Here is a 14,368-nt window from a genome sequence, read left to right as displayed (position 1 = left end):
AGGTATAAAATCCATGCAATAAATTATTCAACTACACTTAGGAATGCGCCCATGGCTCCTAAATAGCCCTCATGTTTTAGAAAGAATGCTTGTTTAGTGCCTTCAGACCAGAAATTGATGGCATAGCTTAAGGTGTTCATGGTAGTTAGGTGACCTCTTATATAAGAACCACCAAAGTAGATATTTTGTACATTATGAATTTTGGCCTGTAAATATGCAACTTGACCAATATTATTTGATATAGCGTATAATAGGCTTTTGCAAATATCTGCATTGTTGAATCTATCTGATTTTCTTTCTTTAATGTCCTCAGTTGAAGTTGTAAGGCTTATCGTAGTATCATCTTCATTTTCTTTAGTATTATCAATTGATCTTTTCTGGAATACCTTTGCAAAAGAGCTAGCTATATTTGTAGATTTTAATCCAATATTATTGTAATCTGAACCATATATGTCACCAACTAACATATCTACCTTGGTATTGTCGCCTTTTTGAGCCCAATCTAGCATTTCATCATAATTTCTTGCACCTGTAATTAGTGAAAGTAGGCCCCAAAGGGTTCCACCACCTAGAGAAGAACCACCGATACGTTTAAATGAATTTGGACTGTCAGCTTTTAATATTGAAACACCTGAGCCTATGTTGACTAATAGGTATGGGTATATTACATCTTCTTCTGGAGGAGCATGTGGTAAGACGATATTCTGGATACCTGACTGATCATTATAAGTGAAAATTTCGTCAGGAATTTCATGGATGACCATATTTAAACCTTTAATTAGACATTCCATCTCATCGAACCTTGAGAGACTTTTAATGTTTGGAAACTCATTTTGTATTAATTCATAAAACTTGAATGCACCACCACCAGTACCTATTATTTGAGTAGACTTGTAATCATTATAATTATACTGTTTGACAATTGAATGTAACAATGCAATGAATTCATGGATTCTTTCAGTCTCCACAGTTTCAAATATCAATTTGTTTGAATCCAATGGTGAGAACACAACTTTTGCCAATGATCCACCAATATCTATAGCTATAGTGAAGATTCTCTTTGAGTAATTACATGAATAATCTATGATGTTTGTCATCTGAGTCATCTGTAGTTTAGAAACACTGGTTGGTCGATAAATATATAAATGTAGATGTAGATGTATTGGTATAGGTATGGGTACGGGTACAGGTACAGGCAATACCTTGCGAATCACGATTCTTCGGCGAATGGACACTGGGAAATGGAATTCAGATTATTATATATTGCTTCCGTGCTTTATCTACCTCTAGAAGCTATTTCAATAACTATGTGAATCAGTTTTAACCAAATGCTTAACGATGATAGTCGAATGCAAAAATACCTGAAACCAGGAAGAAAAATCAGAACAAACTTTAAATTTGACAACGAACTGTCTAGATGATCTGAAGCCCTTCAAAACTAAATCAAAAACCCTTTGGATCGGTTACATATCATTAAAAAAGTAATAATATCCAAACTGGGCCCCCCCATATCAAGCAAGGCAATCAAATCTGGTTTAGCTTTAACGATTCGAATCAATCCAGATGAATCAAATCTCGTTAAAGAATATCAAAACTCGAAAGTCAATGATGGAGTGAATAGGGAACGAGACGAACCAACTCACTGGACAGAAACTGAACGTCTTGAGAATTACAAAGAAGGGTATATTAATGACACCAACACTTCCAATAGATAAACCATTATATAAGATACATTTAAGTTACATTTGAAGAGCACTACCTCAAAGGATCAAGATTATTTTAAGTTTCCAATTAGACATAATGCGAAGTTAAGGTTTGGCAGTTGTCTATCTCAGTCCTTGGACAATCGCAACTCGAGAACCTGGGGGAAAGAAATCTCACTTCAATTCAATTCAATTCAATTGATGAATCAAGCAAAAGGACAATCCCTTCTAATGATTTTAAATACTCTTTCTTTATATGTATTTGCATTCGAACCTTGTTGCTGATCTAAAGCTGATTGATTGATGGTTCTGTTGCTCATCTCGATATCAAAAATTTTTCACTTTTTCGACATGTGAAACTTTTTTGAGATGAGGTGAAAAATTTTTGATATTTTAACGATTGAACTGAACTGGTTTTGAAGGTATTAAAAGAGTGAGTTAAATTCGATGATTTGAAGGTGTTGTTGTTGTTGTTTTTTGCATTGGATGTTGGGCAAGTTAGGGTGATTAGCCACTGTGGTAATTATATTGTTTTTTTTGGTTTAAAAAATGGTTTCCAAGAACGTTTTAGAGTTGGTCGAGGAGAAATACGATCAGGCTTTGAAAAATGGTAATTTGATCTTCACTGAAACTAGTATTGATAAGTTAAAGGATGGAGAAACTGGGATGAAGTATCATGTTAGGTATACCCCTAGTTTGAATAAGAAGCCTGTGTCTGGTGAGGGTGAGAGCGAGGGGAAGAAGAATCCTTTTGAAAACCCAGAAAAGGAGTTGATTGTGTTGGATGATGTTAATGGGGATTCTAAATTTCGTTTCTTGTTGAACAAATATCCAGTTGTTAAAAACCATACTTTGTTGGTCACCAGTGAGTTTCAAAGTCAAAACTCTGCTTTGTCTCCTTCCGAATTGATCACTGCCTATAGATTGATTAATAGAATGGATGATGAAGATGAAGGTAGAAGAAATATGATGTTTTACAATTCAGGTTCTTTAAGTGGTTCTTCCCAAGATCACAAGCATTTGCAATTCATTCCTTTGCCAAGCAATTTCATCACTTTACAAGATTCTCTGTGTTCAGGTAAAAGTCATTATTTGCCAACCTCAAGAGAGGAACCATTACAAAATGAAAAAGTTTCTTTTGCTCATTTCACAGTACCTTTACCAGAATCATCTGATGATGTCGATGAAGATTTGTTAGCTATGTGTTACTTCTCTTTGTTGCAGAGATCATTCACTTTTTTCCAAGATTGGGCTGCTGAAAAACCAGAATTACAAGGTAATACTAGTTATAACCTTTTAATGACTAAAAGATGGATGTGTATCGTCCCTCGTTCAAGCACTACTTCAAAATCTTTGTCTTTGAATTTCAACGCTACTGCGTACGCTGGTTTGATCTTAGTCAAGGATCAAGAAGTCCTAGATAAAATTAAAGGGGATGCTCACATCTTAGATACTGCTCTATTGGAATGTGGATTCCCTTCCACTGCTGGTCAAAAAACCAACGAATACGACTATTAGATAAGGTTACCCATTTAATGATTACGCTCCCTTTTTATTTTTATTTTTGTTTTTATTTGATTTGATTTCATTTCATTTCATTTGCTTGAGCTAATCAACCCATCTAATAATATATTGATAGATTTTATAAAGATTTTATTTGACCTCTGACGTATTTATCTCGTCCACATATATGTACTTTGTAGAATTGATCCCTGAAATAAAGCTTTATATGTAGGCTACTATAATGAATGATTTATGTTGAGATTATATCCTTTTCTGATCCTAGTAAAACATAATTCAAAAATCTTGTACAATCGAACAATTAAGTTCTCACTATAATTTAAAAATAATATTTTTTTTTCTTGTATATGCTATTTAACATTATATTTATATATATATAATAACCCTAGTATAATATTGTATAAATTGTGACACTTCAATTGTCTTTTGAAAATAAACTCATAAATGCAGTTAATCTTGATCTCCTCTTATTGTGTTTGTTCTTATTCGTCTTGTTGATGACTACAACCGTATCACTCACACTTCTAGCCTCCGGCATGCTATCCTTCTGTAACACTGAGGATACGACTTTATTATGTGAGATTATATCATCTGAATCCAGTTGATCATCTATCTTCAATGAATCAAATTTTTGGACAAAATCTTTTATAGATGTACCAACAGATGACAAGTCAACTGTATCTCCTGGTTCACCTAACAATAATTCTTCAGATAAAGGTGCAAAAAGTTTTTCAGGATCCATCTCATCACTGCTGATGGTTTCATCAGGATCCTTTTTCTCTAAATTAACGTTTGATGTGTTGTTTTCATAATAATCACCTTCTTTCGAGGAATTGAAAGCTGAGTCACTGCCAGTATATGGAATATCATATATTTTACTTTCAAAATTAAATGTATTAGAATTAGACATCGCATTTTTCTGTTGGTAAGAATGAAATGCTGGACTGGAGTTTGGCTTAGAAACATTTGTAAATGGTTTTACATTCCTATAACCGTATGAAATTGGTGAAGCTGGTGTCGAAATCTGTTTAGATGGGGTATGAGCCAACGATGCAGGGGTGATAACAAAACTTGAAGCTAATGAAGAATTCGATGTCTGTTGTTTCAATGTTTGGGACTGTACACTTGAAGATACTGAATTTATAGGTAACTGTCTAGTATATGAACGCTGTTTTTGTCTATTAATTTTCAATGAATTATAAGCGTTCGATTTACCAGCAATGAAAGATGTATTATTATTAGTATTAGTATTATTAGTAGTACTAGTATTAGTATTGTTGTTATTGTTGTTGTTGTTATTATTATTATTATTATTATTATTATTATCGTTGTTATTATAATTATTATTCACATTAAGTTGTGGTTGTGTTTTATCACTGAATTGTATTGTCCTCGATTGTATTGGAGACCCATCATTTGCAATATTTCTTATATGCTGAGATGTATGAACAGTAGAGGGTCTCACTGGTGATAGTAAAGCTGGTAAAAAATTATCATTAACTTTACTGCTACTTGACTTAGATTCTACATCTGAAGTTTCCTCTTCCTCTATGCATTCTTTAGGGATCTGCATACTCTTTGCGGTCATTAGTACTTCTAAATCAGCAGGAGCAGATTCGGTTCTCCTGTGAGATCTAAACGAACGAGGTTTTGTCTTTAAAGCATCATCTAGATTAATAATAGCATCTGGCACACCTTGGAAAGGTGATGAAAACTTAGGTTCTTCGCTCGCAAAGAACCTTGGGCTTTGATAAGAAATCTGAGACGTCGAATTAAATTGTGGTACTTGTGAGAAACTTAGTATTTCGTCATCGGGAAATTTAGAATTTGATAAAACTAATTTTGGAGGTTCTATCTTGGGAGATGAACATTGTAATTGTTGAGCAGAACCATTTGGCGGCTGTTTCAAGAATTCGAAATCACCAGAAATTGCAAAAGATCTCTTGTGCTTATGTCCTCTCCTAGATCGTGTTGGAGTGCCGTCTGCCAATAAATTATTTGGAACAGTTAAATTTTGAGTATCTATCATACTGTATATCAATGAATTTTCTTGTTCAATCAAATAGGGGACCCAGAACTTAAAGTAAAACTAAAACTAAAACTGAAACTTAATATTTAAAACTTAAAACTTAAACCTGAAGTTAAAAAAAAAAAAAAGAAAGTTTGGAAGATAATGAAGGACAATAGTTGGAATGTAATAAGTTTCAGGTACGAAGTATATAATCTCCCTGATATAGAGATAAAATGAACGACTTGACTTCTACTTTGACTTTAACTTTTATCTATGATAACAACCTATCCAATAGAATCGAATAGATGTTACGTGCAGAAACAAAAGGAAAGGAAAGGAAAGAATGTATTAACTCACTAGCGAATGACTTTATAGTATTATACTTGACAAAAAATGTGATGCTACCAGATAACGTCCTGAAACCTCCTCCTAATCTAGATAACCTTGTCTCACGTTATAATACTATTTGAATATTTGGCGTTTTTATATTTGAACCCTGGTCTCGTAACCAAAACTTAACATAAAATCGTGTAAAAAAAATCCTAAAACCCCCCTACAAAAATGGATCCTCTATCTAATCAACAATACAATAACCACAATCACAGTGGTATTCGTAACCTTGGATAACCTATTGGAACTAATATCCCTCAAACCTTTAAATGAAATGCTCTTTATAAAGATAACTGAAACTGAAAATTTTGACCATTTTTTCATTGAGGTTTATCAGATATCGATGAAAAATTAAAGGTCTTTTGATAAGGTGAAAAAAAAGAAGTGTTGATATCATCACCAGTTCTGATTCAAGCCAAGTTGTCGATTGGGATAGGATAATAAGGTATTTGAGTGATCCTATTGTTTAATTTGGAGAGGTTTGGTTACCTTTTGTTTTGGAGGAGGAAAAAAAATGGCGTTTAAAGGTAGATTGGCTGCTTTATATGGTTCATTAGATGAGATCAATGAAAAATTATCTATTAATGATACTCATATAGTTTTGAGTGGTGGTGATGGGGTCGTTTTGCAACAGAGATGGATTGGTAGTGTCGATGTTGATGGTGTGGATTTGGATTTCCAAGGTAGGATTACTTGGAGAGGTCCTGACACTCACTGTATTGATGAAAGTAATGTCATTGAACCTAAGCTAGCAAAGGGACTGACTGTTTATGTAGATAGAAATAGTGGTGGTAAATCTGAAAGAAGCAGTGGAGGGTTAAAAGGTTATCCGTTGGTGGATTCTGTGGTTTACAAGTCTTATCATGAGGATGGGGAAGAATTTAGAATTAAGGATTTCTTACCTGACTCGGTAGATTTGGGATTTGTCGATTGGGATAAGTCTAAAGATTATGATATTTCGATTACAAACTCTACTATTCAAATTGTTGAATATTCTAGATTGATTGGGAACGATACGTTTACTTACGGTAAGTTGAGTGGTACTGATAAAGTAGAAGCAGGTCTTTTTTATGCAGATGCTCAAGACGAGCAAGATATCAACTTAACAGGTGTAAGGTGTACTTGGGATGATGATGATAACCAATTAGAAGGTTGTCAAAAGACAATGTTATTTTATAACCCTGCTCATATCAACTTGGCAGACAAGATTGGTGATGATACTAATCAACAGATCTTAGATATAGAATCCCCAATTGGCTTGCATCCAAAATTATTGATAGATTTAAGAAATCAAACTAATTCTGGGAAAAACTGTAAATATTTTCTATATTCACAATTGCCTTTGCAATTATTTGTTGATAAATTCCAATCGGATCCAGTGGTGCTATTTGGTGAACATGATTTGGAATTACCAGATTACAAACTAAAATCATCATGGGGTTCAGAAGTATTGTTTGCATTAGAAAACGATAAATTAAATGAAATTACATTGCATTCAAGATATGTTGAACCTGTAGAAGGTGGTGGTTATTTAAACGTGGGTTTCAATCCAGCTGTTTTCCTTGCATGTGATTCAGGTAACGATAACATTAAGCAAAATCCATTTTACTCAAAAGGTTTAGGTTTTGAATCGTTTTTCACTGATGATACCATCTTTAAGCATATTGCAAATAAAGATATTACGGTTCCAATTCCAAGACCAGATACAGAAGTGTATCAGACTGTGACAACGATTACATCTGTTTGTCTCATAGTATCTATGATTTATCTTTTTAGAAAACTATTCGGCAGAGTTGAACCCTCTGTCAAGTCAGAGACAAAGGAAAATTCAGAAAAATAATACATCTATATTAAATTCAACTGAAGACCCTCTATAGTAATGAATAATCGATTTTATAAGTATTTTGCTATGTTACACGAGTTATCTATTAATTGTAAATGCACTAAATATATTATTTCTTCTTCTTGTGATGCTTCTTGGCGATACGTTTCAAAGCTCTTTGTTCGTTCTTCATAACACCATCAACCATCTTATATTTACCTTTAATACCCTTTGGTCTACCAGCAAGACCCTTGTTTTTACCGCTAGCAACAACCAAGGTAACCTTAGGTTTACTAGATTGTTTCTTAGTAACCTTACGCATCAACTTGGCAATTTCATCGGCCTTATCCTTTTCAGATTTATCGCTGTTATCATTAATCAAACCAGCCTTCTTCTTAATTCTTTCTAGACGAGCAACAGCACGCATCTTCTTTCTGGCTTTAGCTTCAGCAACCTTCTTAATTGGACGAGCATTCAAAGCTTTTATCTTTTCTTTGATGGCCATAGCTGCTTCCTTGGTAATAGGTCTGTTAATTTTAGAGTGTTGTCTTTCATCTTCAGTAAACCAATCTGGTAAGGTATCACTGTCTCTGAAAGAATATCTGTTGAAACCTTCATTGACTAAATCATGTTTTGTTCTTTGGCCTAATGCCAATTGATGTGCAAGAGTCATGGCCTCTACAGTCGCTATGTCTATATCCTTAGAGTGTTTTTCTTGTACAGTTTGTTTCTTTTCTTCTTCAGAATCATAGTCTGAATCGAATTCCTCTTCTTGAGTAGTGTTAGGAACAATCTCGAAATCGGAATCGGAATCGGAACCTGAATCTGAATCTGAATCTGATTCGGATTCTGCTTCTCTTTCTTTCGCGGTTTCTTTGGATTTGTTAGTATCAAGTCTTCTCTTTTTGTTAACATGAGATAAATCGCCAACTGATTCAGAATCAACTTCGCCCTTAGTACTTAAAGTAAGGTCAGCGGAGACATTGTCAAAAATTGGATCATTGAAAAGCATTCTGGCTTTGTTACTTAATTTTTTATCACCAGATTGACCCTTAATTCTACTTATTAGGTTATTAATGGCTTCATCATCATCTGAATCTGAAATGTCAGATCCTTCTTCAATGTAATCTTTCTCTTCTTCTTTTTCTTCTGTATCAGCTTTATTAGAAAAACCTTCCCATTCCTCTTCGTTGTCACCACCACGAGCTTGTTTAGCTCTGAATTTAGCATCTCTTGCACCCTTTCTTTCTTTATATTCATCGTACATGGCATCTAATTCTGCTTCTAAATCGTCAGCTTCATCAGCAATGTTTTTGTCTTTAATTATTTTTTCATCGATGTGGATATCGTTATCCCTAGATAATTCATCTTCTGTAAAGATCATTCTTTTCTTACCCTTTGCAAGCTTGTCAAGGATACCAGTCTTTTCTGCAGACTTCAGATTGAATAAAGATTCTCTACCTAATTCAGCAGCTTCGATACCAATATCAGTTGGAGTCAACATATTCATTTGCATTCTGGTAATTTCTTTTTGTTTAGTTTCATTCTTCTTTCTCTTTTCACGTTTTTGTTTCAATCTTTGCTTTTCTTGCATATCATTCAACTCTTTTTCAATTTGTTCTTCTTCATTTAGTGGAGTGACATCAATTGCTTCCTTTTCTTCATCTTTATCTAAATCTAATAATTCTCTTGATGCTTTTCTCCATCTTAAGATCATTTTAAAGTCTTTTTTACCCAAGACTTTTAAATCTTCAATACAAAGCAAAAATTCTGGAGTGGTCTGTTTTAACTTCTTAATAATTTTCCATTCATGATCTTCTTTATCGATAATGAACTTATTCATTTCACCTAACATAGTGATAGGGTCTTCAGTTTTAACGAATTCCATAATTGGAGTTTCGTGGTATAACAAATGATCACCTTCTTCGTAACCTTGTCTTTTTCTAACTTTCTTTTCTGGATTGTAAATTTTAGATTCCATATTTTGAGGACCATCTGGTAATTCTTCGAAAACTTCTTTAGGGTCTAATAATCTTGGATCTAATCTTTTTGGAGCTTTAAAGTTCTTACAAACGACAAAAATTTCTGCAGAGACGTTTCTCGAAGCAGGTGGTTTAGTGGCTTCGACTTTATCGAACAACTGTTGGAAAACCCAAATCAACTTATTATAATCTTTAGATCTGAAAATCTTAGTGACAAAAGTACCACCAACAACTAAATTTTCAACGGCTAATTTTAAAGCCTGCAAAGTTAATTGAGATTGAGTGAAAGCATCTTGAACCCAACCCAAACCGACATTAGGAGCACCATCGTGCAAAACAGTATCAGCCTTCCAAGTCTTCATATAACCTCTCAATTTAGATCTACAATCTTCGGTGGTAATATCACTTTGAAATGTAATGACATTTGGCATAGGCTTCATTGGAACAATATCAACACCAATAATCAAAGAGTTCACCGGACATAACTTGGAAGCAACTTGACACCAGGAACCTGGAGCAGCACATAAATCAATAACAACCTTAGATTTCTCTAGAAAATGACCATACTTCTCATTAATTTGAATAACTTTGAAAGATGAACGAGCACGATAACCTTTTTCCTTAGCAAGGTAATAGTACTTGTCTAAACGACCTTTACTATTCTTTTTCTGAGTTTTACCCATTTCTAAACCTCGTCAAAGATATTGATGCCTCTTGTAGAATTAAAATGAACTAAAATCAAAACCTAAAGAGAACAAATAGAACAAATACTACTCTTAAACTACAAATACTTACATCTTTAAATCTGACATCTTTTCAGCTCATCGCATAAATTTTTCATATTTCATTAAAATTTTTTTTTCCACATAATGTTACCCGGTGTTGATATTTTCACCATTGCGCTCTAAAGCTTTATATCGACATTAAAAGTGCGGATTTCTGGTACCATCCATCTTCAGTATGGTGAAGGTGATATTTATATATGGATATATGTATATATTAGAAGAGATAGTGACTGTCTATGGGTGTCAGTAAATGATGTTTTGATGTTTTTGGAATAGGAAAGTGTGAATGGGATGGGAAAGATGGATTGTACTGTTTGTTCTTGTTTGGATGATTATTGTAGATTTCTTGCTGCATTAGTGGGTGTTCTTTTCAATGGATATAGATGTCTGACAGTGAAGATATGGTGAGTGAAAAAATATATATATATATAATACTTATATGTACATATAAAACGACTATGTCACTAGCTTGATTAAATATTGATAATTAGAGATCAAGGCATTGAATGGATGTGATGTTGGCTAGTTTGGTTTTCTATGTACGTCTTGTTTGTTATTTTTTTGAATTGGCTTAGATTCCATCTGTGCTAGTAATGATTAGGTGTTGTGCTTGACCTTGTCGCTAGAATTCTGATTTGTAAGTAAATGGTAAATAGTTGAATTATAGATATATTTAGTACTATGGGGTCTGTGTGTTTTTATTATTATAGTTTGGTTTATTTCAAGTTTTTCCTCAAATGCATGGTGATAAGTTGATACATACAATACAAAAGAGATAGCATATAAAGAGAAGAGTGTCTGACTTTGGTACCAGAATTGTTCCATTTACAATTTATATATTGTTTTCAATGATTCAGTTGGATTTTTCATCCAATTGAGCCTTGTTTTAGCTCTTTTTATTAGGAATTATGTCAGTTTTGACCCCTTTCGTGGAAAAACGTTAAGAATTAATGGGCATAGGCTAACTTATAAACAGATCTGATACGTTTATATAATTTTTCAGTTCTAAATTATATACTGAACTATTTTTTTTCTTAGGATTTAGGTCTCTTTATACCGTTTATCAATATATCTTCTTCGAATTCTGCTATGACTAATCCTTATCTACCACCATCTAAAAACAAGGGGCTTGGAGAAAGTTGAAGAAAAAACTGTCTTGAACAACTTTAAATCATCGTTGGTGAAACAAGATGATACCTAGAGTATAACAGGACTCATAAGTGAGCTTCTTTGCTCTTTTAAAGGTCTAATCTTTGAATCCAAAGTTACCGTTGCAATATACAGTGCAAAACATGGGAATATGGACAATTAACTATACATATTAGACAAAACCCTAAAACAACCATACACTAAGTTGCCTTAGCATGATCTTTAGAATAATTTTATGTATGTTCTTGATCTAATAGTTGGCTCTATTTAGTAGGCATCTAGGAGATATACGTAAATTCATCTCTATTTAGAAGTGTCAACCTATCTTGAATAACAGATAATCGAAGTACGACCACATGGAATCTTAAATAACTAGCTACTAGTATCTAGCTAAACTAGTTCAACATTTTATTCCATTTGGGAGTTAACTTTTTGGCATATTGTTAAAAAGATTTTATTTTTATTCTGTCACATAAGCCAAACCTATAAGATCTAGGCATTAAACCAATGCCAGATTAAACAAACAATCAAGATAATTTTGTAAAGGGCTCAAAACATCTTTGGATAACTTATCCAATCAATATACTCTCTGTAATTCTAAGATTTTTTGTTTTACAGTCCTTAATAAGTGATTCGATAGTATATTAAACTTTAAGCAGTGCCAAAATGTGTAATTTCCATAAGGGTCAGCTAATATCAAAGAATGACAAATAATGTATTGGATTTAAATTTTGTTATTCAATATATATGAACGAAGAAAAAATTGAAGTTCTTGGTACTAAGGTGAACCCTTGCTGACATCTCCATTAATTAAGCTCCTCTGCAATATAACCTTGGCGTGTTCAATTTAGCACTAATGCATTTTTAAATATTATGCAACTGCGACACTATTAGACTTATTTTTTAGATATTTCTAACTCTAACTGCTAAATGTTATATATCTGTCACTTTCTATTTCCCATTAACAATTAAAGGAAGAAGCTACATATAATAACTGTTATCTTTCAATACTCAAGACTTGATTCTTTAACTTGCAATTGCTTTATAAGATAATCTTATTAATTAAGCATAATAATCCAACCTTTGGTTTAGGTAATCACAAATAACCAAGAGGTTAATATATTTTATTTCGACTGTAAATAAGATTCCTTTATCAGCGACAGTAATCTTCTGGTATTATTCTTAAACCAGAGAGAGTGGAAAATTAATTACGTTATTCAAATACTTGATCAAGTGTAATTTAAATTTCTTAATCCAAGTGGATCTATAGCTAAATATTAGCTACATTGCCCATATTTTGTTGTAATTTATGTGTGTTCCTAGCGAAGAAACTGGAGAAGTCTATGGTTTCCATTGTTATTTAACGGCATAAAAAGGAATTGGGATTAATATAATGAAATAGTAATACTAAATATAGTTCTTACTAGTCGGATTTGAATTTATCTTCTTTTGATAAGAACTTAAAAATATTAAGGTTTTATGTTTTGTTTTTGAAACTTACATCATATCAATAGTATAAAAAGGATTTACCAAAATTTCTACAAAATATAAAATTAAAAATAAATACTTGATAACAAATATGTCATATTTTAACTGTCAACACATACCAGGTTTCCTAGATTCCTTTGATGCCATTTCCAATTAAGTAATAAATTCAAGCAACCGGGATATCTTAACTAATAACCCAATATGTCAGAAATGGTAGATTAAGACTTCTAATAATTCGTCACTGTCTTCGTAAAATCTCAACATGAAGTAGAGACAAGTGTAACTTTACCTTGAGTAATTTAAACCTTGAAGTACCCAAAGTATTCCCAATCATATTGTGAGTTAAAGAATTTAAATATAAAATTATTATAAAATATGAATATACGTTTTTAAATATGCAAAATATCTAATTAACTAATGATTAAATTTCCATTAATTGTCATGAATATAGGGGTATCGATAGCTTCCAGTAAATTTATTGAACCTTTTGGATTGGGCTCTTTGGTCTTAAATTTTCAATATCGGATTTAGTTGGGATATGAGTACCAATCCTAGCAATTTCATTTTTATATCTAGCAGGATTGAAATTATCCAAGATGACATCGGGACTCATAATGACCCAACCTTGTCTTAATCTCACAGGAACGTCTAAACCAGTTCTTGAAGGAATAATATGTAATCTTTTAGTGGCAGTAGAGAAATTTTCAGCTACTTTATATAAATGGGAAGGTACTGCACCATCACGAGTTTGTTTAGTTTCAATACTTAAATCAGTGTCTACATTACAATGAATTAAATGACCATCCGTAGATCTTCTTACTGTACCAGTAATACACATCCAACAATGCCATTGCATTTTTTCGAATAGTGTAGTATCATCTTGATCTAAACCTGGGTAGAATGGTGAATTTTTATCCACAGGAACAAACACTAATTCTTCACTTCTTCTAAATTTCTTAGCCCATAATTCGTTATTCATTAATCTTGTCAATTCATTTATCTTTTGAGCACTAGCCCAAATAAATAGAAACCCAGGCTTTGATACCAATTTATCCAAGGGTAATTGAGTCAAAAGTGGATAAATAAATTGATTGTCAGTCAAACAACCGATCATAACTACATCAAAGGTTAATTTTTCCTTTTGGATCCAACTATTCAAAGTTGGCACCATTTGATCAATATTAACTTTGCAACCAAATGGAGTTGTAGCATACTGTGCTATCTGCTTCTCTTTCATTTGAAATAATTTTTGCAATTTTGGATAACCTTCAACAGTGTTACTTATATTTGAAACATGTTTTTGAGGCAAAGAGCCAGTATGAATATAGTTATTTGAATAATCGTTGGTATGGAATTTTTTACTTGGCTTAGTATTTAAACTTTTTGATTTACGATCAGTATCATTTTCTGAATACAATTCTTCTCTAAACATCTTGTCTCGTAACTCAATAAGGGTTCACCCAAGCAATCTCAAATAGTGTCTTACTCAAACAGCAGTATAACAAAAAATAATAACC

General features: G+C 32.7%; 6 protein-coding genes across 6 annotated transcripts; 2 read left to right on the top strand and 4 right to left on the bottom strand.

The window, feature by feature from the left end:
* Window positions 1–23: 23 nt before the first annotated feature.
* CAB1 (pantothenate kinase) lies at window positions 24–1,106 on the bottom strand (the record flags this gene model as incomplete). The annotated part of the gene is made up of 1 exon (XM_001646758.1): window positions 24–1,106. The coding sequence occupies one exon, from the start codon at window positions 1,104–1,106 to the stop codon at window positions 24–26; it is 1,083 nt and encodes a 360-aa protein (XP_001646808.1).
* A 1,146-nt stretch (window positions 1,107–2,252) lies between these two features.
* Kpol_2002p19 (uncharacterized protein) lies at window positions 2,253–3,221 on the top strand (the record flags this gene model as incomplete). The annotated part of the gene is made up of 1 exon (XM_001646757.1): window positions 2,253–3,221. The coding sequence occupies one exon, from the start codon at window positions 2,253–2,255 to the stop codon at window positions 3,219–3,221; it is 969 nt and encodes a 322-aa protein (XP_001646807.1).
* Window positions 3,222–3,639: 418 nt separating this feature from the next.
* LRE1 (Lre1p) lies at window positions 3,640–5,253 on the bottom strand (the record flags this gene model as incomplete). The annotated part of the gene is made up of 1 exon (XM_001646756.1): window positions 3,640–5,253. One exon carries the CDS (start codon window positions 5,251–5,253, stop codon window positions 3,640–3,642), a length of 1,614 nt encoding a protein of 537 aa, XP_001646806.1.
* An 886-nt stretch (window positions 5,254–6,139) lies between these two features.
* On the top strand, window positions 6,140–7,465 carry PBN1 (Pbn1p; the record flags this gene model as incomplete). The annotated part of the gene is made up of 1 exon (XM_001646755.1): window positions 6,140–7,465. One exon carries the CDS (start codon window positions 6,140–6,142, stop codon window positions 7,463–7,465), a length of 1,326 nt encoding a protein of 441 aa, XP_001646805.1.
* A 112-nt stretch (window positions 7,466–7,577) lies between these two features.
* On the bottom strand, window positions 7,578–10,112 carry SPB1 (27S pre-rRNA (guanosine2922-2'-O)-methyltransferase; the record flags this gene model as incomplete). The annotated part of the gene is made up of 1 exon (XM_001646754.1): window positions 7,578–10,112. One exon carries the CDS (start codon window positions 10,110–10,112, stop codon window positions 7,578–7,580), a length of 2,535 nt encoding a protein of 844 aa, XP_001646804.1.
* A 3,214-nt stretch (window positions 10,113–13,326) lies between these two features.
* On the bottom strand, window positions 13,327–14,283 carry KAR4 (Kar4p; the record flags this gene model as incomplete). The annotated part of the gene is made up of 1 exon (XM_001646753.1): window positions 13,327–14,283. One exon carries the CDS (start codon window positions 14,281–14,283, stop codon window positions 13,327–13,329), a length of 957 nt encoding a protein of 318 aa, XP_001646803.1.
* Between the last annotated feature and the right edge of the window lie 85 nt (window positions 14,284–14,368).

The sequence above is a fragment of the Vanderwaltozyma polyspora genome, genomic scaffold (genome assembly GCF_000150035.1).
Source record: "Vanderwaltozyma polyspora DSM 70294 KpolScaffold2002 genomic scaffold, whole genome shotgun sequence".
Taxonomy (NCBI): domain Eukaryota; kingdom Fungi; phylum Ascomycota; class Saccharomycetes; order Saccharomycetales; family Saccharomycetaceae; genus Vanderwaltozyma; species Vanderwaltozyma polyspora.
The sequence above is the reverse complement of the archived record's forward strand: the minus strand, read 5'-3'. Positions and strand labels throughout refer to the sequence as shown.